Source organism: Crinia signifera, chromosome 8, assembly GCF_055691185.1.
Source record: "Crinia signifera chromosome 8, ASM5569118v1, whole genome shotgun sequence".
Taxonomy (NCBI): Eukaryota; Metazoa; Chordata; class Amphibia; order Anura; family Myobatrachidae; genus Crinia; species Crinia signifera.
In genome coordinates this window covers 12,647,034-12,665,346 of record NC_139224.1, presented here as the reverse complement: position 1 = coordinate 12,665,346, position 18,313 = coordinate 12,647,034, and the positions used below count along the sequence as shown (strand labels likewise).

The window sequence follows — 18,313 nt, the reverse complement described above, 5'->3', positions numbered from 1 at the left end:
ATACTCTCTCATTCAGAAGGGGAAGGGTTTGTACATTTGCTTTCGAACTGATTCTTGCTGGGGGAAGGGTTAAAAAGACACAAGTCATGTTGTTTAAAACAAGCCCCTCCCACAAAACCACACAATTAGCATAATTCTGTTACAACAGGGGTGGGGCCTAATGCCATGCAGAGCGAGGCTCCGCCCCCAAAGTACCCAGCTAAATCTGCTCTCAGGGTTTCTCCCAGAGATGAGAAGCATCATTTTGGGAAGTGTGATTAACAGCATCTTATATTCCCATACAGAGCATTTTATAACAGGATACGGTCGGTTGGTCGACCTAAAGATGGTCGACAGTCATTTAGTCGACACCAGTAGGTCGACATACTGGAAGGCCGACAGTAGTCTAGGACGACATGACAAGCATTAGGTCGATATGGTGTAGGTTGACAGTCAAAAGGTTGACACCAATAAAGTGGACAAAGACACTACAAACACAGCGGCAAAAACCCAGCATGGTTTATGGACGCCCACCATCACGATTTCCAGTAAACAAACAAGGAGGACTACTTTCTCAGGATTCTATGCAAGCGGGAGACCATACTAAGTATATTGCTCAGTCCAATTTTTATTTATGTTTCATATTTTTACTATATACAGGTAAGTGCACTATTTGGTCAGTGACTAGTGATATGTTTTATTAAATATAATACATTTCATATAATATTGTGATACCCAATTGATCCGTATTTTTAACTTTATAATTTAACTTCAAAGTTTTTTAAGGTTTATTTTATTGCTCCACTTTTCCTTTTTCTTCTTGTATAATTGTATCAAGGAACTGACTATTCCTTGGTGTGAGCTGCTTGTAACACATACACCCCTCCTCTGGCGCCTACTGTTTACCGATTGGTAAACAACACCCCCCTTTTTTAGCTCATCTTCTACTTCCTTTTTTCATCAGACTAGCTCCCATGTAGCCGCATCCTCTCTGTTCTGTGTAGCCCCGCCCCCTCTGTTCCCTATATCCCCTGCCCCTCCGTCCATTAAGCCCCACCCTTTTTTGGTCGCTGCTGCCGCCGCTGCCTGTCATGCAGTGTGGCAGGTGGAGCCACAGAGGACAGCAGGGGATGTAGAGCAGGGGGAGCGCCTCTACTGCTCTGTGCCTCCCTGCCCTGCATCCTCTGCTGAGTGTGTAATGTTGGCCCTGGGTATAAATATAAATTAAGTTGTCAAACCTACAATAAAAAAATATTTTCAAATATCCCGAGAGACCCACATTCCTCATATCCTAGTATATTACTGGGAACCCATCCTATAGCAATCTGGTACAACGCAGTAACACATACTAGTGCCAGCATTAACACAATACAGATATTACCTCCTGTTTTCCTTCTGATAGATGTGCGCATGTACGGCAGCCCTGCTACAAGAAATAATACACTGAAGTAAAAATAAAACAAACATATACAGTAAGTAAATCTAAGAACATCCTCACATTCACCAGATCATAGCCAAACAGACTTCCTAAATCCGGACTCTACTGCAGACTTCACACATCCGGACACTACTGCAGACTTCCTACATACGGACAGTCCCACAGGCTTCATACATACGGACAGTACCTCATACTTCCTATATATGGACAGACTCGCAGGCTTCCATCATACAGACAGTACCGCAGACTTCCTACATAAGGACAGTATCTCAGACTTCCTACATAAGGATAGTTCCACAGACTTCCTACATACGGACAGTCCCACAGGCTTCATACATACGGACAGTACCTCATACTTCCTATATATGGACAGACTCGCAGGCTTCCTACATAAGGACAGTATCTCAGACTTCCTACATAAGGATAGTCCCACAGACTTCCTACATATGGACAGTACCTCAGACTTCCTATATATATATATATGGACAGACCCGCAGGCTTCCTACATACAGACAGTACCGCAGACTTCATACATACGACCAGTCCCACAAAATTCCTATATACGGACAGTACAACAGACTTCCTACATATGGACAGTACCTCAGACTTCCTATATATATATATATATGCACAGACCCGCAGGCTTCCTACATACAGACAGTACCGCAGACTTCATACATAAGACCAGTCCCACAAGATTCTTACATACGGACAGTACAACAGACTTCCTAAATATGGACAGTACAATAGACTTCCTACATACGGACAGTACCGCAGGCTTCCTACATACTGACAGTACCACAGACCTCCTACATACGACCAGTACCGCAGACTTCCTACATAAGGACAGTACCTCAGATTCCTACATATGTAAAATAATTCAGACTTCCTACATACGGACAGTACAACAGACTTTCTCTAAACCGACTTGGTACGTAAGTACAGTACTGCAGACTTCCTACATACGGACAGTACCTCAAACTTCCTACATATGGACAGTACAGCAGACTTCCTACATACAGACAGTACAACAGACTTCCTACATACGAACAGTACCACAGACTTCCTACATATGGACAGTATGGCAGACTTGGTACATAGGGACAGTATTGCAGAATTCCTACATACGGACAGTACCACACACTTCCTACATACAGACAGTACCGCAGGCTTCCTACATAAAAACAGTACCGCAGGCTGCCTACATATGGACAGTACCGCAGGCTTCCTACATATGGACAGTACCTCAGACTTCCTACATACAGACAGTATCTCAGACTTCCTACATAAGGACAGTATCTCAGACTTCCTTCATATGGATAGTACCACAGACTTCCTTCCTATATATGGACAGTACCTCAGACTTCCTACATACAGACAGTACAACAGACTTCCTACATACGAACAGTACCACATACTTCCAACATATGGACAGTACCTCAGACTTCCTACGTAGGATAGTACAACAGACTTCCTACATACAAACAGTACCACATACTTCCTACATAAGGACAGTACCTCAGATTTCCTACATATGTAAAATAATTCAGACTTCCTACATACGGACAGTACAACAGACTTTCTCTAAACCGACTTGGTACGTAAGTACAGTACTGCAGACTTCCTACATACGGAGAGTACCTCAAACTTCCTACATATGGACAGTACCTCAAACTTCCTACATATGGACAGTACAGCAGACTTCCTACATACAGACAGTACAACAGACTTCCTACATATGGACAGTATGGCAGACTTGGTACATACGGACAGTATTGCAGAATTCCTACATACGGACAGTACCACACACTTCCTACATACAGACAGTACCGCAGGCTTCCTACATAAAAACAGTACCGCAGGCTGCCTACATATGGACAGTACTGCAGGCATCCTACATATGGACAGTACCTCAGACTTCCTACATACAGACAGTATCTCAGACTTCCTACATAAGGACAGTATCTCAGACTTCCTTCATATGGATAGTACCACAGACTTCCTACATATGGACAGTACATCAGACTTCCTACATACAGACAGTACAACAGACTTCCTACATACGAACAGTACCACATACTTCCAACATATGGACAGTACCTCAGACTTCCTACGTAGGACAGTACAACAGACTTCCTACATACAAACAGTACCATATACTTCCAACATATGGACAGTACCTCAGACTTCCTACGTAGGACAGTACAACAGACTTCCTACATACAGACCGTACCTCAAACTTCCTCTATATTGACAGTATCACAGACTTGGTACATAAGGACAGTACTGCAGACTTCCTACATACAGACAGTACCGCAGGCTTCCAACATATGGACAGTACCGCAGGCTTCCTACATATGGACAGTACCGCAGGCTTCCTATATACAGACAGTGCCGCAAGCTTCCACTGCACACACTGCACACATATGCACACACTGAAGCAACAGACATTTGTTACAACATCGGAACGGATGCCCTCGAGTCCAGATACTGTGCACACACTGAAGCGTGTTTAACGAAGGAGGAAACGTTCATGTTATGTCCTTCCTACGTATACACAAGGACGCTGGTGATATCACGATGTTGATGTGCAGCACCTCAAAACTAACTTCCGTCATAACATTAGCAACCTAAATCCTAGTTCCCTAGCGGAAGATCCCTCTAGTGTTTCAGCCGCTGCACAGCGCACGCACACACACACACATGTAAAATACATATATTTGCATAATTACCTGTAGGCCTCACGAAATTCTGTGCAGCTGAAGTGGAGACATCAACAGGAAAGGTTAATGGATGATTACAAGACACTTTGCCAAACTAATCTATTCACATTGTTATAATGTTCCAAATGTGATGTTGTCTTAATGTTGGCACCTATAATGGGAGGGTCAGGTGTCGGGAGAGGGTTAGAATGAGTCTTTGGGAGGGGGGAGAGGGTTAGGCTATGGGAAGGGGGGTGTTAGGTGACTGGAAGGGAGGATTAGGATTAAGCTGCAGAAGGGTAGGTTTAGGCACTAGGGGTAGGGTTAGGGTATGTATTTATTATTATTTTTATTATTATTATTATTAGGATGGTTTATTTGTATGGTGCCACAAGGGTTCTGCAGCGCCTGATCAAACATTAATGAGCAAAAACACAAAAACAATGACATACAGAAGGAGCCATGTCTATTCATCCCGCTGGCGCACCAGAGCTTCCATCTTGGCGAGCCGTTCGTCTCGGCGCGAATGGCGCGCTAAGAAGGAAAGCTATGGTGCTCCAGGGGGATAAACAACCGCGACTCCATCTGTACACTACAAGGCAATCTAAGACAAGTACATGGTAAATAAAGAGAGCTACATCAGGGGACAGGATGCTGACGTCATCATTAGGGTGGTGGAGACCTGGGGCTAGGTGTCATCAGGGCCGGCGCCACCACTAGACAGCTCTAGGCATTTGCCTAGGGCGCCGGCCACTGGAGGGCGGTACTGAGCCGCCGAGGAGACCAGGAAGAAAGCTGCAGCAACATGTGGGACACCGAGCCAGGAATTCAACCAAGCAGGGAGCAGCCAGGTGAGTCTGTACGCCCACTGCCCCCCACCCCCCTTCCCTCCCTCCATCCCTGCATGGAGCTCTCCATTGCTGGACAGAAGCAATGTGCTGCCCCCCCCTGCTGCTCAGCCGCAGAGTGCCCAAGGTGACCCCCCCGCCCGCACGCCTCCCCCTCCACCCGCCCGCCGGACACCGCCCACGGACTACCGCACCAGCAATCCCCGCTCCCGGCTCTGTGTCCTGTACTTGCCAGCTGCTGCAGCAGCAGCTTTCTTCCTGTTCTCCCCTCTGCAATGTATGTCAGGGCATGGCAGGTCTGGTGCCCGCTGCACGCCCCCCCCCCCCCCGCACGGGGGTTAGGGTCGCCTGGGGGTCGCCTGGGGTGCCGGCAGGGCTTGCATCGGCCCTGGGCGTCATAGCATGGGCTAAGGTTTACAGAATAAATAATTCTATAAATACATAGTCTAAAGGCCCGTCCGACCTCCGAACTCCACCCAGCAGCGGGGAACGAGGCTGCATGCGATGCGTCACATGCAGAAGGACGACATGCGATGTTTCAAGCACGATTATGTTTTGTATACTTATGTATTAGTATCTGCGGGATATTTATTACTCTCCAATGTAGTCAGAGAGACCATGGCCTCAGGAGGACTCATCATTTGTGTCTTAATTAGGACATTTTTAATGGAACTTACAAAATGCCCTTCCACCTGTAGAGACAAAAGAATGACAGTTACATTGTGCTGTGTAACGGTATCTATCAGCTATAACTGTTATCTGTGCTCATCATTATATCATCTCATTATACACAGGAGGGATGTCCCCTGGTCTATACCGGGTTCCCATGTACAGGAGAAGTGGACGCCTAAGGACATGTCAGACCAGTTGGCCCTTGAGAGCCCCCTGGCAGCTCCCCGGGAGGCTCACATGCGATCTGGCACTTGATGTGCCATTTTCACATGCAACAAATCGCGTGTGATTTACTGCATGTAATACTCCCAGGGAGCTTCTGCGGTGGCAGGTGCAGCAAAATGCAGCTACAAGCTCCCAGCTGCCGTCGTCACTGCTCGGATGGGCCCGCTGCCCGCCATTAGGAGCTGGCCACACCCCACCTCATGGAGAAGGAGGTCCCAGGTCGGATGTCCCGGGGGCCAGCACGTCCGACCACTGGTTCAGGTCCGATGCGCACGGGACCGCACATCGGACCTGAGGGGACATTAAACTGAGCCAATTTGGGCCGATTTCACAGTCCGATTTGTCGCAATTGGCCCAAATCAGCTCAGTGTATGGGGGCCTTTACTACAAGTGCAGCTATTTGTACGCTCTGTGTAACACATGTGCCGTAGGGTAGAGTAATGGTAGAGTAGGGTTCGGGTAGGGTAAGTTACGGTAGGGTAAGGTAGGGTGGGGAAGGGTGGGGTTAGGGTATAGTAGGTAGGGTGGGGTTAGGGTAAGGTGGGGTTTGGGTAGGGCTGGGGTTTGGATAGGGTAAGCTAGGGTTATGGTATGGGTGGGGATTGGGTAGGGTAAGGAAGGGTTAGGGTATGGCTGGGGTTTGGATAGTGTAAGGTAGGGTTATGGTATTAGTGGGGATTGGGTAGGGTAAGGAAGGGTTAGGGTAGGGCTGGGGCTTGGGTAGTGTAAGGTAGGGTTATGGTAGGGCTGGGGTTTGGGTAGTGTAAGGAAGGATTATGGTAGGGCTGGGTCTTTTGGTAGTGTAAGGTAAGGTTATGGTAGATGGTAGGGCTGGGGTTTGGATAGTGTAAGGTAGAGATATGGTAGGGCTGGGGTTTGGGTAGTGTAATGTAGGGTTATGATAGGGCTGGGGTTTGGGTAGTGTAAGGTAGGGTTATGGTAGGGCTGAGTCTTTTGGTAGTGTAAGGTAAGGTTATGGTAGATGGTAGGGCTGGGGTTTGGATAGTGTAAGGTAGGGTTATGGTAGGGCTGGGTCTTTTGGTAGTGTAAGGTAGGGTTATGGTAGGGCTGGGGTTTGGGTAGTGTAAGGTAGGGTTATGGTAGGGCTGGGGCTTGGGTAGTATAAAGTAGGGTTATGATAGGGCTGGGGTTGGGTAGTGTAAGGTAGGGCTATGGTATGGGTGGGGATTGGGTAGTGTAAGGTAGGGGTATGGTAGGGCTGGGGTTTGGGTAGTGTAAGGTAGGGTTATGGTAGGGCTGGGTCTTTTGGTAGTGTAAGGTAGGGTTATGGTAGGGCTGGGGTTTGGGTAGTGTAAGGAAGGATTATGGTAGGGCTGGGGCTTGGGTAGTGTAAGGTAGGGTTATGGTAGGGCTGGGGTTTGGGTAGTGTAAGGTAGGGCTATGGTATGGGTGGGGATTGGGTAGTGTAAGGTAAGGTTATGGCAGGGCTGGGGTTTGGGTAGTGTAAGGAAGGATTATGGTAGGGCTGGGTTTTTTGGTAGTGTTAGGTAGGGTTATGGTAGGGCTGGGTCTTTTGGTAGTGTAAGGTAGGGTTATGGTAGGGCTTGGGTTTGGGTAGTGTAAGGAAGGATTATGGTAGGGTTGGGGCTTGGGTACCCCCACCCTACCCAATCCCCACCCATACCATAGCCCTACCTTACACTACCCAAACCCCAGCCCTATCATAACCCTACCTTAAGGTAGGGTTATGATAGGGCTGGGGTTTGGGTAGTGTAAGGTAGGGCTATGGTATGGGTGGGGATTGGGTAGGGTGGGGATTGGGTAGGGTAAGTTAGGTTATTTCTGCACTTCCTGCTCAGTTGACATCATTCACCCCACAATGCTAACCCTGGAATCAGGCCGTGAGCTGCACATGAGGCATTTCTCCCTGTTTTACTGGACACTCACAGTAACATTTCTATAAGAACTTACTTTTCCGCTTAATAGGATAAAGGGAGCCTGTAATAAAGAGGGAAACGATGATAAATCAGTGATTATACCATTACACTTACAATGCACTATACCCCCCCCACACACACACACACACATATACACACACACACACACACAACCCACCCCCCTCCGTCCCACCAAACAACCATCCTGTAACTAGAAGCTATAGAATGGGCAGAACATTACAGCAAATGTTTGGAAGCCTGTGGCGCATTGGGTCCAACCACTGAAGGTCGAATGGATTAGTTAGGATCAAAATTAGAATAGGATCAAAAGGTCGACGCAAGCATTAGGTCGACATTTAGAAGGTCGACATGGGTTTTTCACTTTTTATGTCCTGAACGTCACCACAGTTGATGCAGACACCGAAAAAAGGGGATTTTGGTCCTACCTGTAAAATCCTTTTTTCTGAATCCATGGTGGACACTGGGACAGTGGGGTGTGGGTGGAGCTTCAGCTACAGGCACCAAGTAGAATAGAGTTCTTCAAGTGCAGCCCAGGCTCCTCCTCCTCCACGCCCCTACAGGCTTCAGTTTGTTCAACAGCTTACCCGCAAGGTACAGGAAAAGGAAGAGAAACAGGAAAGAAACCAGCAACCCGAAGGAAGAATAAGTTTCAGGAAGGTGTAAGCCGACCCCCATTACTGTAGATCAGTGTGCGAGGGCGGGCGCCCAGTGTCCACCATGGATTCAGAAAAAAGGATTTTACAGGTAGGACCAAAATCCCCTTTTTTCATTCATGCCAATGGTGGTCACTGGGACAGTGGGACGTCCCAAAGCTGTCCCTTTTACGGGAGGGAACGCACCTGAGCTGCACTGATGACGCGTTGTCCAAAAGCAGAATCTGCCCTGGCAAACGTGTCAAAATGGTAAAATTTTAGAAAGGTGTGTGGAGAGGACCAAGTGGCCGCGCGACACAACTGTTCTGCAGAGGCTCCCTGATGAGCCGCCCAAGAGGCCGCTACCGAACGCGTGGAGTGGGCTCTGATAGAGGATGGAACTGGCTTATTGGAAGATACATAAGCCTGTTTTATAGTTAGCCGCAACCATCGAGCCAAAGTCTGCTTCGTTGCAGGCCAGCCTCTCTTGTTTGCATCATAGAGCACGAACAGGGCCTCTGTCTTTCGTAAGGATTGAGTCCTGTTAACGTAAACTTTTAAAGCTCTTGTAACATCCAAAGAGCGTAACTCTGGGGAGTCCTCCAACTGGGAAAAAGCAGGAACAACGATATCCTGGTTTATGTGAAAACTGGAAATAACTTTGGGTAGGAACTCCTTTTTTGTTCTTAAGACTGCCCTGTCCGGGTGGAACACCAGATACGGGGATGCACTAGACAAGGCTGACAGGTCCGAAACTCTTCTGGCTGAAGAAATAGCCAGTAGAAACACTGTTTTCCATGTTAGCCACCTGAGCTCTGAGGATTCTAGAGGCTCAAACGGTGGTCTTTGCAGTGCTGAGAGCACCACTGTGAGGTCCCAAGGTTGGATTGGGGGTACAAAGGGAGGCTGTATGTGAAGGACGCCCTGCAAAAAGGTCTGTATAGCCATCTTCTTTGCTAACTTCCGCTGAAACAAAATAGAGAGTGCGGAAACTTGGACCTTTAAGGAGGACAACCTTAGGCCCAAATCCAGGCCCGCCTGCAAGAAGGCCAGGATCCTGGAAAGTCGAAACTCCCTAGGCGGAAGGTTCTTCTTCGCACACCAGGTGAAAAAGGCATTCCAGATTCGATAGTAGATCCGGGAAGAAGCAGGTTTCCTTGCTGCTATCATGGTTTTTATGACCGGTAATGAAAATCCCTTCTCTCTTAAAACTTCCGTTTCAAGAGCCACGCCGTCAAAGCTAGTCTGCCTAGATTCGGATGAAGGCATGGTCCTTGTACTAGCAAGTCCGGACGAGCTGGCAGCCTCCAAGGTGGCTGCAGAGACATCTCCCGAAGGTCTGAGTACCAGGCTCTGCGGGGCCAGTCTGGGGCCAGGAGGATTGCTGTGGTCCCTTCTTGTTTGAGGCGCCTGAGGACTCTTGGTAGCAGTGCCACTGGAGGAAAAATGTAGACCAGGGAGAATGGCCATGGAGCCGACAGGGCATCCACCAGATATGCCTGTGGGTCCCTGGAGCGAGCCCCGTAACGGGGTAACTTTTTGTTGACGCTTGAGGCCATTAGGTCTATTTGCGGGAGTCCCCATCTGTTGACTAGTTCCTGGAACACATCCTCGTGGAGCCCCCATTCGCCTGACTGTACCTCCTGGCGGCTCAGAAAATCGGCCTCCCAGTTCTGAACGCCTGGTATGTGTACCGCTGACAAAGCTAACAGGTGATGTTCTGCCCATTGCAGAATTGATGTTACCTCCCTCATGGCTGCTAGGCTCCTGGTCCCCCCCTGGTGGTTGACGTATGCCACCGCAGTGGCATTGTCTGATTGAACCTTCACCGGTTTGGAGTGAATCAGAGGGCCTGCTGACTTGAGGGCTAGCAGGATGGCTCTTAGCTCCAGTATGTTTATTGGGAGCAGCGCCTCCTCCCTCGACCAACGGCCATGGAAGGAATGTTCTGCCAGAACAGCTCCCCACCCTCGGAGGCTGGCGTCCGTTGTTAACATCACCCATTGAGGGATGACAAACTGGCGCCCTTTTTGAAGGTTTAGAGGACTGAGCCACCATGTGAGCGACAGACGTGTCTGCCTGGACAGAACAAAGGTCTGCGATTTCAGGCTTGGTTGGGAACGGTTCCAGTGACGCAGCATTTCCCTCTGCAGGGGCCTGGAATGGAACTGCGCAAATTCCGCCATGTCGTAACAAGAGACCATCTTGTCTAGGACCTTCATGCACAGGTGCACAGAGACCCTTTGTTGCTTCAGGAAGAGTTTCAGGAGGTCTCTGAGGAGTATCCACTTGTCCTCCGGCAGGTAAACCCTGAGAGTTTTTGTGTCTATCAAGGCTCCTAGATGCACCATCCGCTGTGATGGGGTTGTTGAGGATTTTTTCCAATTTATGAGCCAGCCGTGGGTCTGCAGGAGGGAAACCGTTAGCTCCAGATGCCTCTGGAGTGTCTGTGCGGATTGAGCCAGTATCAAGAGGTCGTCTAGATATGGTAGTAGACGAACGCCCTGGGCCCTTAGGGCCGCCGCCATGGTGGCCATAATCTTTGTAAAGATTCGTGGCGCGGTCGACAGCCCGAAGGGGAGGGCTATGAACTGGTAGTGGTTGCCTTTGACTGCAAACCTGAGGTAGCACTGGCTGTCCGATCGAATTGGCACATGGAGGTAGGCATCCTGGATGTCCAGGGATGCCATGAAGTCCCCCGGTTCCAGAGATTGCAGGATAGACCTGAGGGACTCCATCCTGAACTTGGGAATACAGAGATGTTTGTTCAGGCCCTTCAGGTTGAGGATGGGCCGGTATGACCCGTCCGGCTTTGTCACCAGGAACAGGCTTGAGTAGAAACCTGCTCCTCGCTGAGAAAGTGGGACAGGTACTATGACCCCTGCTGCCAGCAGGGTGTGAATGGAGCTGGTCAGAGCAGCCGCTCTGTCCTTCTCCCGGGGCATGCTTGTTGTGAAAAACCGAGAAGGCGGACGCCCCTGAAAGGAGAGGGAGTAACCCTGGGCCACTATGGTGTTTACCCACCTGTCGGTGGTAGTGGCCTGCCAAACCCCGGCAAATGACAACAGGCGACCGCCCACCTGATGTGGTTGGTGGGCCGCCTGATCCTCATGCTGAGGGCTTGTCGGCCTGTTTTGGGGCCTGACGGCGACCCGCCCAGGACTGTTTGGTCTTGGGAGCGGATGGACGCCTTGTGGGGGCCTGCGCCCTTGATGAAGGCTGACCCCTGGGCCTCCCCTGTGGACGGAAGGTCCGAAAGGACTGAGATCTAGGCCTAGCCGGTGCCGAAGGCAGAAAAGCTGTTTTGGACGTTGCAATGGTGGCTACAATCTTGTCCAGCTCGGAGCCGAACAGAACATCCCCTGAGAATGGAAGGGCCTCCAATGCCTTTTTGGAATCAGAATCTGCGTTCCAAGTACGCAGCCACAGTGCACGCCGGGCAGCAATTGAAGAAGCTGAAATTTTTGAGGAGAGGGCAGCTGCATCTATCGCTGCCTCTTCCAGGTATGTGGCCCCTTCCCTAATGAGGTCCACCGTTGATAACAATTCAGAGCGACGTGTGCCTGAGGAAATCTGCTCCTGCAGGGAGTCAGCCCAAGTTGCAATTGCCTTTGCTACCCAGGCTGAGGCCATAGCTGGTCTTGCTGACACGCCAGCATTGGAGAACACTGATTTTAGGCAGTGTTCAATCTTCCTATCAGTAGGATCCTTAAGAGAGGCCACTGTAGGAATGGGAAGGGTAGTAGCCTTAACTAGGCGGGCTACGTGAGCATCAACCTGTGGAGGCTCCTCCCATTTCTTACGGTCCGCTGGAGCGAACGGGAAGAAGGAAATCAGGCGTTTGGACACTAAAAACTTTTTGTTAGGGTGTTGCCACGCTTCAGATAAGACCTCATTTAAGTCTGAATTTGAGGGAAAAAGAGCCAACTCCTTTTTCTTTTTAAAAAGAAGTGTGTCAGGTGTTGTGACCTGGGTGTCCTGTATATTGAGAGACATCCTAACAGCCTTAACTAAGGAGTCTACTCTGGACTGGGTCATTCTTTCCTCCTTATCAGGTTCATCTATGTCAACATCATCTATGTCAACATCATCGTCCGTGTCGACCAGCACCTGGTCGTCCAAGTCATCCTCAGCATCTGTTTGATTAGAAGCTAAAGGAGCTTGTGCTTTGCGTTTAGGTGGAGCCCTCAATGCAGATTGCAGAGAAGCAGACACCTGGACTAAATCCTGAACAGAGGAGGATAAACCCTGTACCCAGGCCGGCTCTGATGCAGCAACAGCAGGCTGAGCTGGCAATGGCTGCGCAGCAGACTCTCTGTTTGCAGCTAACTGAGTAGCTAACTCCTTCATGGCAGCTGAGAGAGTGGAAGCCCAACTGGGTTCCCCATGTGTTGGGACTGAGGGGCCCCCCAGGGAGTCTTGTGCAGAACAGCGTTCACACAAACCAGCTTGATCCTGTATGGAGGAATAATTCTCCTTACAGTTAGTGCATGTATAAGCATGCAGCTTAGGTGAATCCCTAGCTGGCTTTGCTTTGGGGTGTTTCTGTGACATTTTAACACAGACAGGCCCCGTGTGCACTGGTTACAATAATACAGTGGACAGTAACACCCTCTGAAACTATAAAGGTATACAGATGGATGACAGTAGAAAAGACACTATACTCTCTGACACTCAGCCAAATACTGAGGTACAGAGGGCTGCAGAAAAAACCTGTTCCTGTAGCGTGTAGAGGAGCAGGGATTCCGGTGCACTTCTCCCACAGTGTAGTCCCGCGTAATGGCGTCTTCAGTACGCTGCTGGGGCGTGGGGAAGCTAAGCTCAGGCGGGAAAACAGCGTTATGTCGCTCTGAGCGTGGAGGCGGGGAGCTGTGGATCAAGGCCCCGCCTCCCCTGGAACCATCAGTGCCCTGCGCCATTAACAAAAATGGCGCTCCACAGTACGGCTCCCTGGTGGTCTAGTGGCCGCGCAGAGAAGACTGGTTGCCACTGCCAGGGTCACCCGGGCTGCACCCCGCCCGGTGACTCGACCGCTAGCGGTGCGCACATAAAATGGTGCGCGCGTCACCTCACATGGAGGGCCCGCTTACCTGTGGTGGAGCGCGGCGTCCTCCGTGTCATGAGGAGAGCGGCGGGTCTGGCTATGAAAGTCAGCGCGCCGCTGCCAGCCACAGGGGAGCAGCGTAACGCTGTCTCCGTGTAAAAAAAAAAAAAAAAAATTGAAGATTTCAGACAGAGCACGGAGCCCTGTCCCATGGTACCTGTGCCTTGAGGCACCAAGAAACAACTGAAGCCTGTAGGGGCGTGGAGGAGGAGGAGCCTGGGCTGCACTTGAAGAACTCTATTCTACTTGGTGCCTGTAGCTGAAGCTCCACCCACACCCCACTGTCCCAGTGACCACCATTGGCATGAATGAAAAAGTGCTCTGCGTCCCCTCGCACGGCGCGCTGCGCTCGGCACACTATTATATTCTCCCACTGCGCACTAGTGGATGGTAGGGCATGAAATACCGCCTGTCGGCACATGTCGGCTCAAAAAAATGTGAAAAACACCATGTAGACCTTTTCACTGTTGACCTTCCCAATGTCAACCAACTGATGTGTCGACCGAAGCCATGTTGACCGCCAGTGGTCCACCCAATGCGTATCAACCATATTATCTAATTTGCATATGGGACCGCCCAGCGCATCATGGGCGTTACGATTGGAATGTGGGGCTTTCTCATGCTAATGAGGCCATGATGGACATGCGGGGGAGGGACCGGCTGACATCACCGGATGTCGGCTGCCCGCCCCCTTCCCTCCGAGTGTACACACATATGTAAGGTTACTCAGAACAACCTCACATATACGTGCACCTGCCACATCTTCCCATTCCACCATTCGCAAGGCGGGATCTGGTTCACTCGCAAGGATGCAAATTTGCATCCAAATGAACCAGAATAACCCCCTATCATTAATACACTTCACATGTATGATTCACAGGACGCATGCGCTAGGCCGTCCTGTGATGAAGTCACTAGGGGGCAGTAGTTGGGAGCAGGGACCCCCAGATGGAGGTGAGAGGCGGTCACTAAACCCCCCCCCCCTCCCTTCCTCCAGCAGCACTGCGGCCGTATTCTCCTGGATCAGCGCACCGGCCGCATTGAAACAACCCCCCCCCCGGATCCGTGTGTCGGCCGCATAACATCTTCCCCCCGCCTGGGGCGCTCCGGTAAAGTCCTGGATGAAGCACTGGATGAAGTCCTACAACTTTTTATAAATGCACGGCATTTGCAAGGTGGTTGACGGAGTAGGTGTCTGATGGTGGAAACGGCCCTTTAGTGGGAGCGCCAAGAAAAATACATAGGAAACCACTGGGAGTGTCCAGAAAAATGCTGAGAGTGTCCAGCAGAAACTCAAGGAGTGTCCAGGGGAAAGGCAAGGAGTGTCCAGGGGAAACTCAAGGAGTGTCCAGGGGAAACTCAAGGAGTGTCCAGGGGAAGGAGTGTCCAGGGGAAACGCAAGGAGTGTCCAGGGGAAAGGCAAGGAGTGTCCAGGGGAAACTCAAGGAGTGTCCAGGGGAAACTCAAGGAATGTCCAGGGGAAACGCAAGGAGTGTCCAGGGGAAACGCAAGGAGTGTCCAGGGGAAACGCAAGGAGTGTCCAGGGAAAAGGCAAGGAGTGTCCAGGGGAAACGCAAGGAGTGTCCTGGGGAAACTCAAGGAGTGTCCAGGGGAAACTCAAGGAGTGTCCAGGGGAAACTCAAGGAATGTCCAGGGGAAACGCAAGGAGTGTCCAGGGAAATGCTAGGCCTGCCTGGGAATACGCTGGGAGTGTCCGGGGAAATGCTAGGCCTGCCTGGGAATACGCTGGGAGTGTCCGGGGAAATGCTAGGCCTGCCTGGGAATACGCTGGGAGTGTCCGGGGAAATGCTAGGCCTGCCTGGGAATACGCTGGGAGTGTCTGGGGGAATGCTAGGAGTGTCCGGGGAAACGCTAGGAGTGTCCGGGGAAACGCTAGGAGTGACCGGGGAAACGCTGGAAAGTCTGGGGAAATGCTTGGCGTGCCTGGGAATACAAAGGGAGTGTCTGGGGAAATGTTAGGCGTGCCTGGGAATACGCTGGGAGTGTCCGGGGAAATGCTAGGTGTGCCTGGGAATACGCTGGGAGTGTCCGGGGAAATGCTAGGCGTGCCTGGGAATACGCTGGGAGTGTCCGGGGAAACGCTAGGCGTGCCTGGGAATATGCTGGGAGTGTCCGGGGAAATGCTAGGCGTGCCTGGGAATACGTAGGGAGTGCCCGGGGAAAAGCTAGGCGTGCCTGGGAATACGCTGCTTGTGTCCGGGGAAATGCTAGGCGTGCCTGGGAATACAAAGGGAGTGTCTGGGGAAATGCTAGGCGTGCCTGGGAATACGCTGCTTGTGTCCGGGGAAATGCTAGGCGTGCCTGGGAATATGCGGGGAGTGTCCGGGGAAACGCTAGGCGTGCCTGGGAATATGCGGGGAGTGTCCGGGGAAACGCTAGGCGTGCCTGGGAATATGCGGGGAGTGTCCGGGGAAATGCTAGGCGTGCCTGGTAACACGCTGGGAGTGTCCGGGGAAATGCTAGGCGTGCCTGGGAATATGCGGGGAGTGTCCGGGGAAATGCTAGGCGTGCCTGGGAATACGCTGGGAGTGTCCGGGGAAATGCTAGGCGTGCCTGGGAATACGCGGGGAGTGTCCGGGGAAATGCTAGGCGTGCCTGGGAATACACTGGGAGTGTCCGGGGAAATGCTAGGCGTGCCTGGGAATACGCAGGGAGTGTCCGGGGAAATGCTAGGCGTGCCTGGGAATAGGCTGGGAGTGTCCGGGGAAACGCTAGGTGTGCCTGGGAATACGCTGGGAGTGTCTGGGGAAATGCTAGGCGTGTCTGGGAATATGCGGGGAGTGTCCGGGGAAATGCTAGGCGTGCCTGGGAATATGCGGGGAGTGTCCGGGGAAATGCTAGGCGAGCCTGGGAATACACTGGGAGTGTCCGGGGAAATGCTAGGTGTGCCTGGGAATAGGAAGGCCTTTTTTATCACACCGCCGAGAAAGTCCTGGGCTACGCAGCGCAAGCAATGAGTTGTGTTCAGTGTAAAAATCAATAGATGGTCAGAGCCTGTTACGATGGGTTTTGGACATTAACGCACGGCTGCGAATAAACGTGTAGCCGTACACATCCATTGGCACAGCGAGCACATTCATTTGTAAAGCAGGATTTCACTGGAGCTTCACTGAACGCTGGCCGATGCGATTTGCGCCTGTGCATTGAGATCTGAATCAAACCCAAAGTGCCACCGCATCCAAAGTACAACATTTTGGACCGTTGCGGCAGTGTACTTTGAGTGCAGCAACTATACTGTCATTAAGTAGGACCTCTGCTCTTATTTAGAAGTTATTAAGGTACTTGTTTCCTAGAACGGCCACACCGATTTTGATCGGGTCCAAAAAATCGCGTTGATCGCATCGCATGCAACCAAATCGCATGCGATCGATGCGATGGACCCGATTTTAACATTGATTCAAATGTGAATAGGGTCCCTGGGACCCTATTTTACATTGGATTCAATGTAAAATTGTCCCCAGACCCCAATTTTAACCCCCCTGATGGCTCAAATGGCCCCATTGTGAACGGCACCCCACGATTGACGCCAACCCGAAGCGTGGCGAGCGTAGCGAGGCGAGCGCACGCGCATAACTTCACAGGTATACGCGTCCGCTCGCCACGCTTCGGGCGTGGTGGCTCGCTGCGCTCGCCACACTTTATATACTCAACTCCACGTCGACGTGGATAGTAGGGGTATGAAAAGGTCGGAGGACGCGTACCGCCGCCGCTCGCCACGCTTCGGGTTGGCGTTAATCGCGGGGTACCGTTCACAATGGGGGTGCATTAATTAATAGCCATGACGGGGGCATATACAATGAGAAATGGCCCATATTGGCCCATTTCCCATTGTTTGTTATGTAAAATGTTGTTCATCGCGTCCATCGCATCTTGTGCCATTATAATGGCACAAGACCGACGCGATGAACGCGATTGCAATGTTAAAAATATTTAAACATTGAACCCTAAGGCAAAATTGCGTTGATCGCGTCGGTCTCGTCGCGTGCCATGTTAGTGCATGCGACCGACACGATGAACGCGATTTTGCCTTTGCCGGCAAAATGGACCAGATTTCAAAGGACATTAACTTAAGGTACACGATTACTAGCGATTGTGGCCGTGCTAGGAAACAAGTACCGTTATTAAAATTCCATTTTTTTTACGCTTCCAGTGTGTACGTTTCAGCTTTTTGTCCCTCACCATTTATCCCACATTATAAAACAATGCTCTTATTTCCCAAACTTACTCATCACAAAAAACATCCTGATAATCACCTAGTAACACATCACAACGTCTTCCAGAACCCAACATGTATAGCAGTCATAGGAAACAAGATAGAAACACAGCAGCGCACAGGCCACATACAGAAAGTAAAACCTTGCAGAGGAGATAAGGTGAGGGCGGACTAAACAGTGCAATCGTAAAGATGAAAAGAAAAAAGTGATGCAAAGTATAATCCATACAATAACATCAAATTCTGATAAGAGAGGAACAGACAGATGAGGGGGAAGCGAAAGATGGAGTAAGAGGGGGAGAGAGAGAAGAAAAGAGAGGGGTGAATGCTGAAAGGCGAGATGGGGAAGCGCTTAAGATAACGTATTATGCTAGAAATATAAAGGAAAAACCTACGTGCTCCTACATCATCGTCGTCTTCACCCATTTCTGAATAATAAAGAAAAATAAGCTGGTCATTGAGAATTCGGGAAACGTCTTAAAATGCAGATGTACGAGCTGCGTACATGAAGGTTTAGCTCTGCAGAAATATTTTGGAGTAATTCTACTCTTAAGAACAAA

The 18,313-nt window shown here is 50.5% G+C and overlaps 1 protein-coding gene across 7 annotated transcripts in view; it reads right to left on the bottom strand.

The window, feature by feature from the left end:
• LOC146025744 (inter-alpha-trypsin inhibitor heavy chain H3-like) overlaps window positions 1-18,313 on the bottom strand; it is a 47,289-nt gene that overhangs the window by 9,386 nt on the left and 19,590 nt on the right. For 3 of the 7 annotated variants that reach the window (XM_083155774.1, XM_083155779.1, XM_083155776.1), the window contains exons 14-19: window positions 18,149-18,181; window positions 7,797-7,823; window positions 5,645-5,659; window positions 4,150-4,176; window positions 1,361-1,405; window positions 1-57 (exon numbers count right to left, since the gene is read on the bottom strand). In XM_083155774.1, coding sequence (XP_083011900.1) covers window positions 1-57; window positions 1,361-1,405; window positions 4,150-4,176; window positions 5,645-5,659; window positions 7,797-7,823; window positions 18,149-18,181 — 204 coding nt within the window. The remainder of the gene's footprint in view (window positions 58-1,360; window positions 1,406-4,149; window positions 4,177-5,644; window positions 5,660-7,796; window positions 7,824-18,148; window positions 18,182-18,313) is intronic. The other 4 variants (XM_083155775.1, XM_083155780.1, XM_083155777.1 and 1 more) reach the window with 3 other exon arrangements.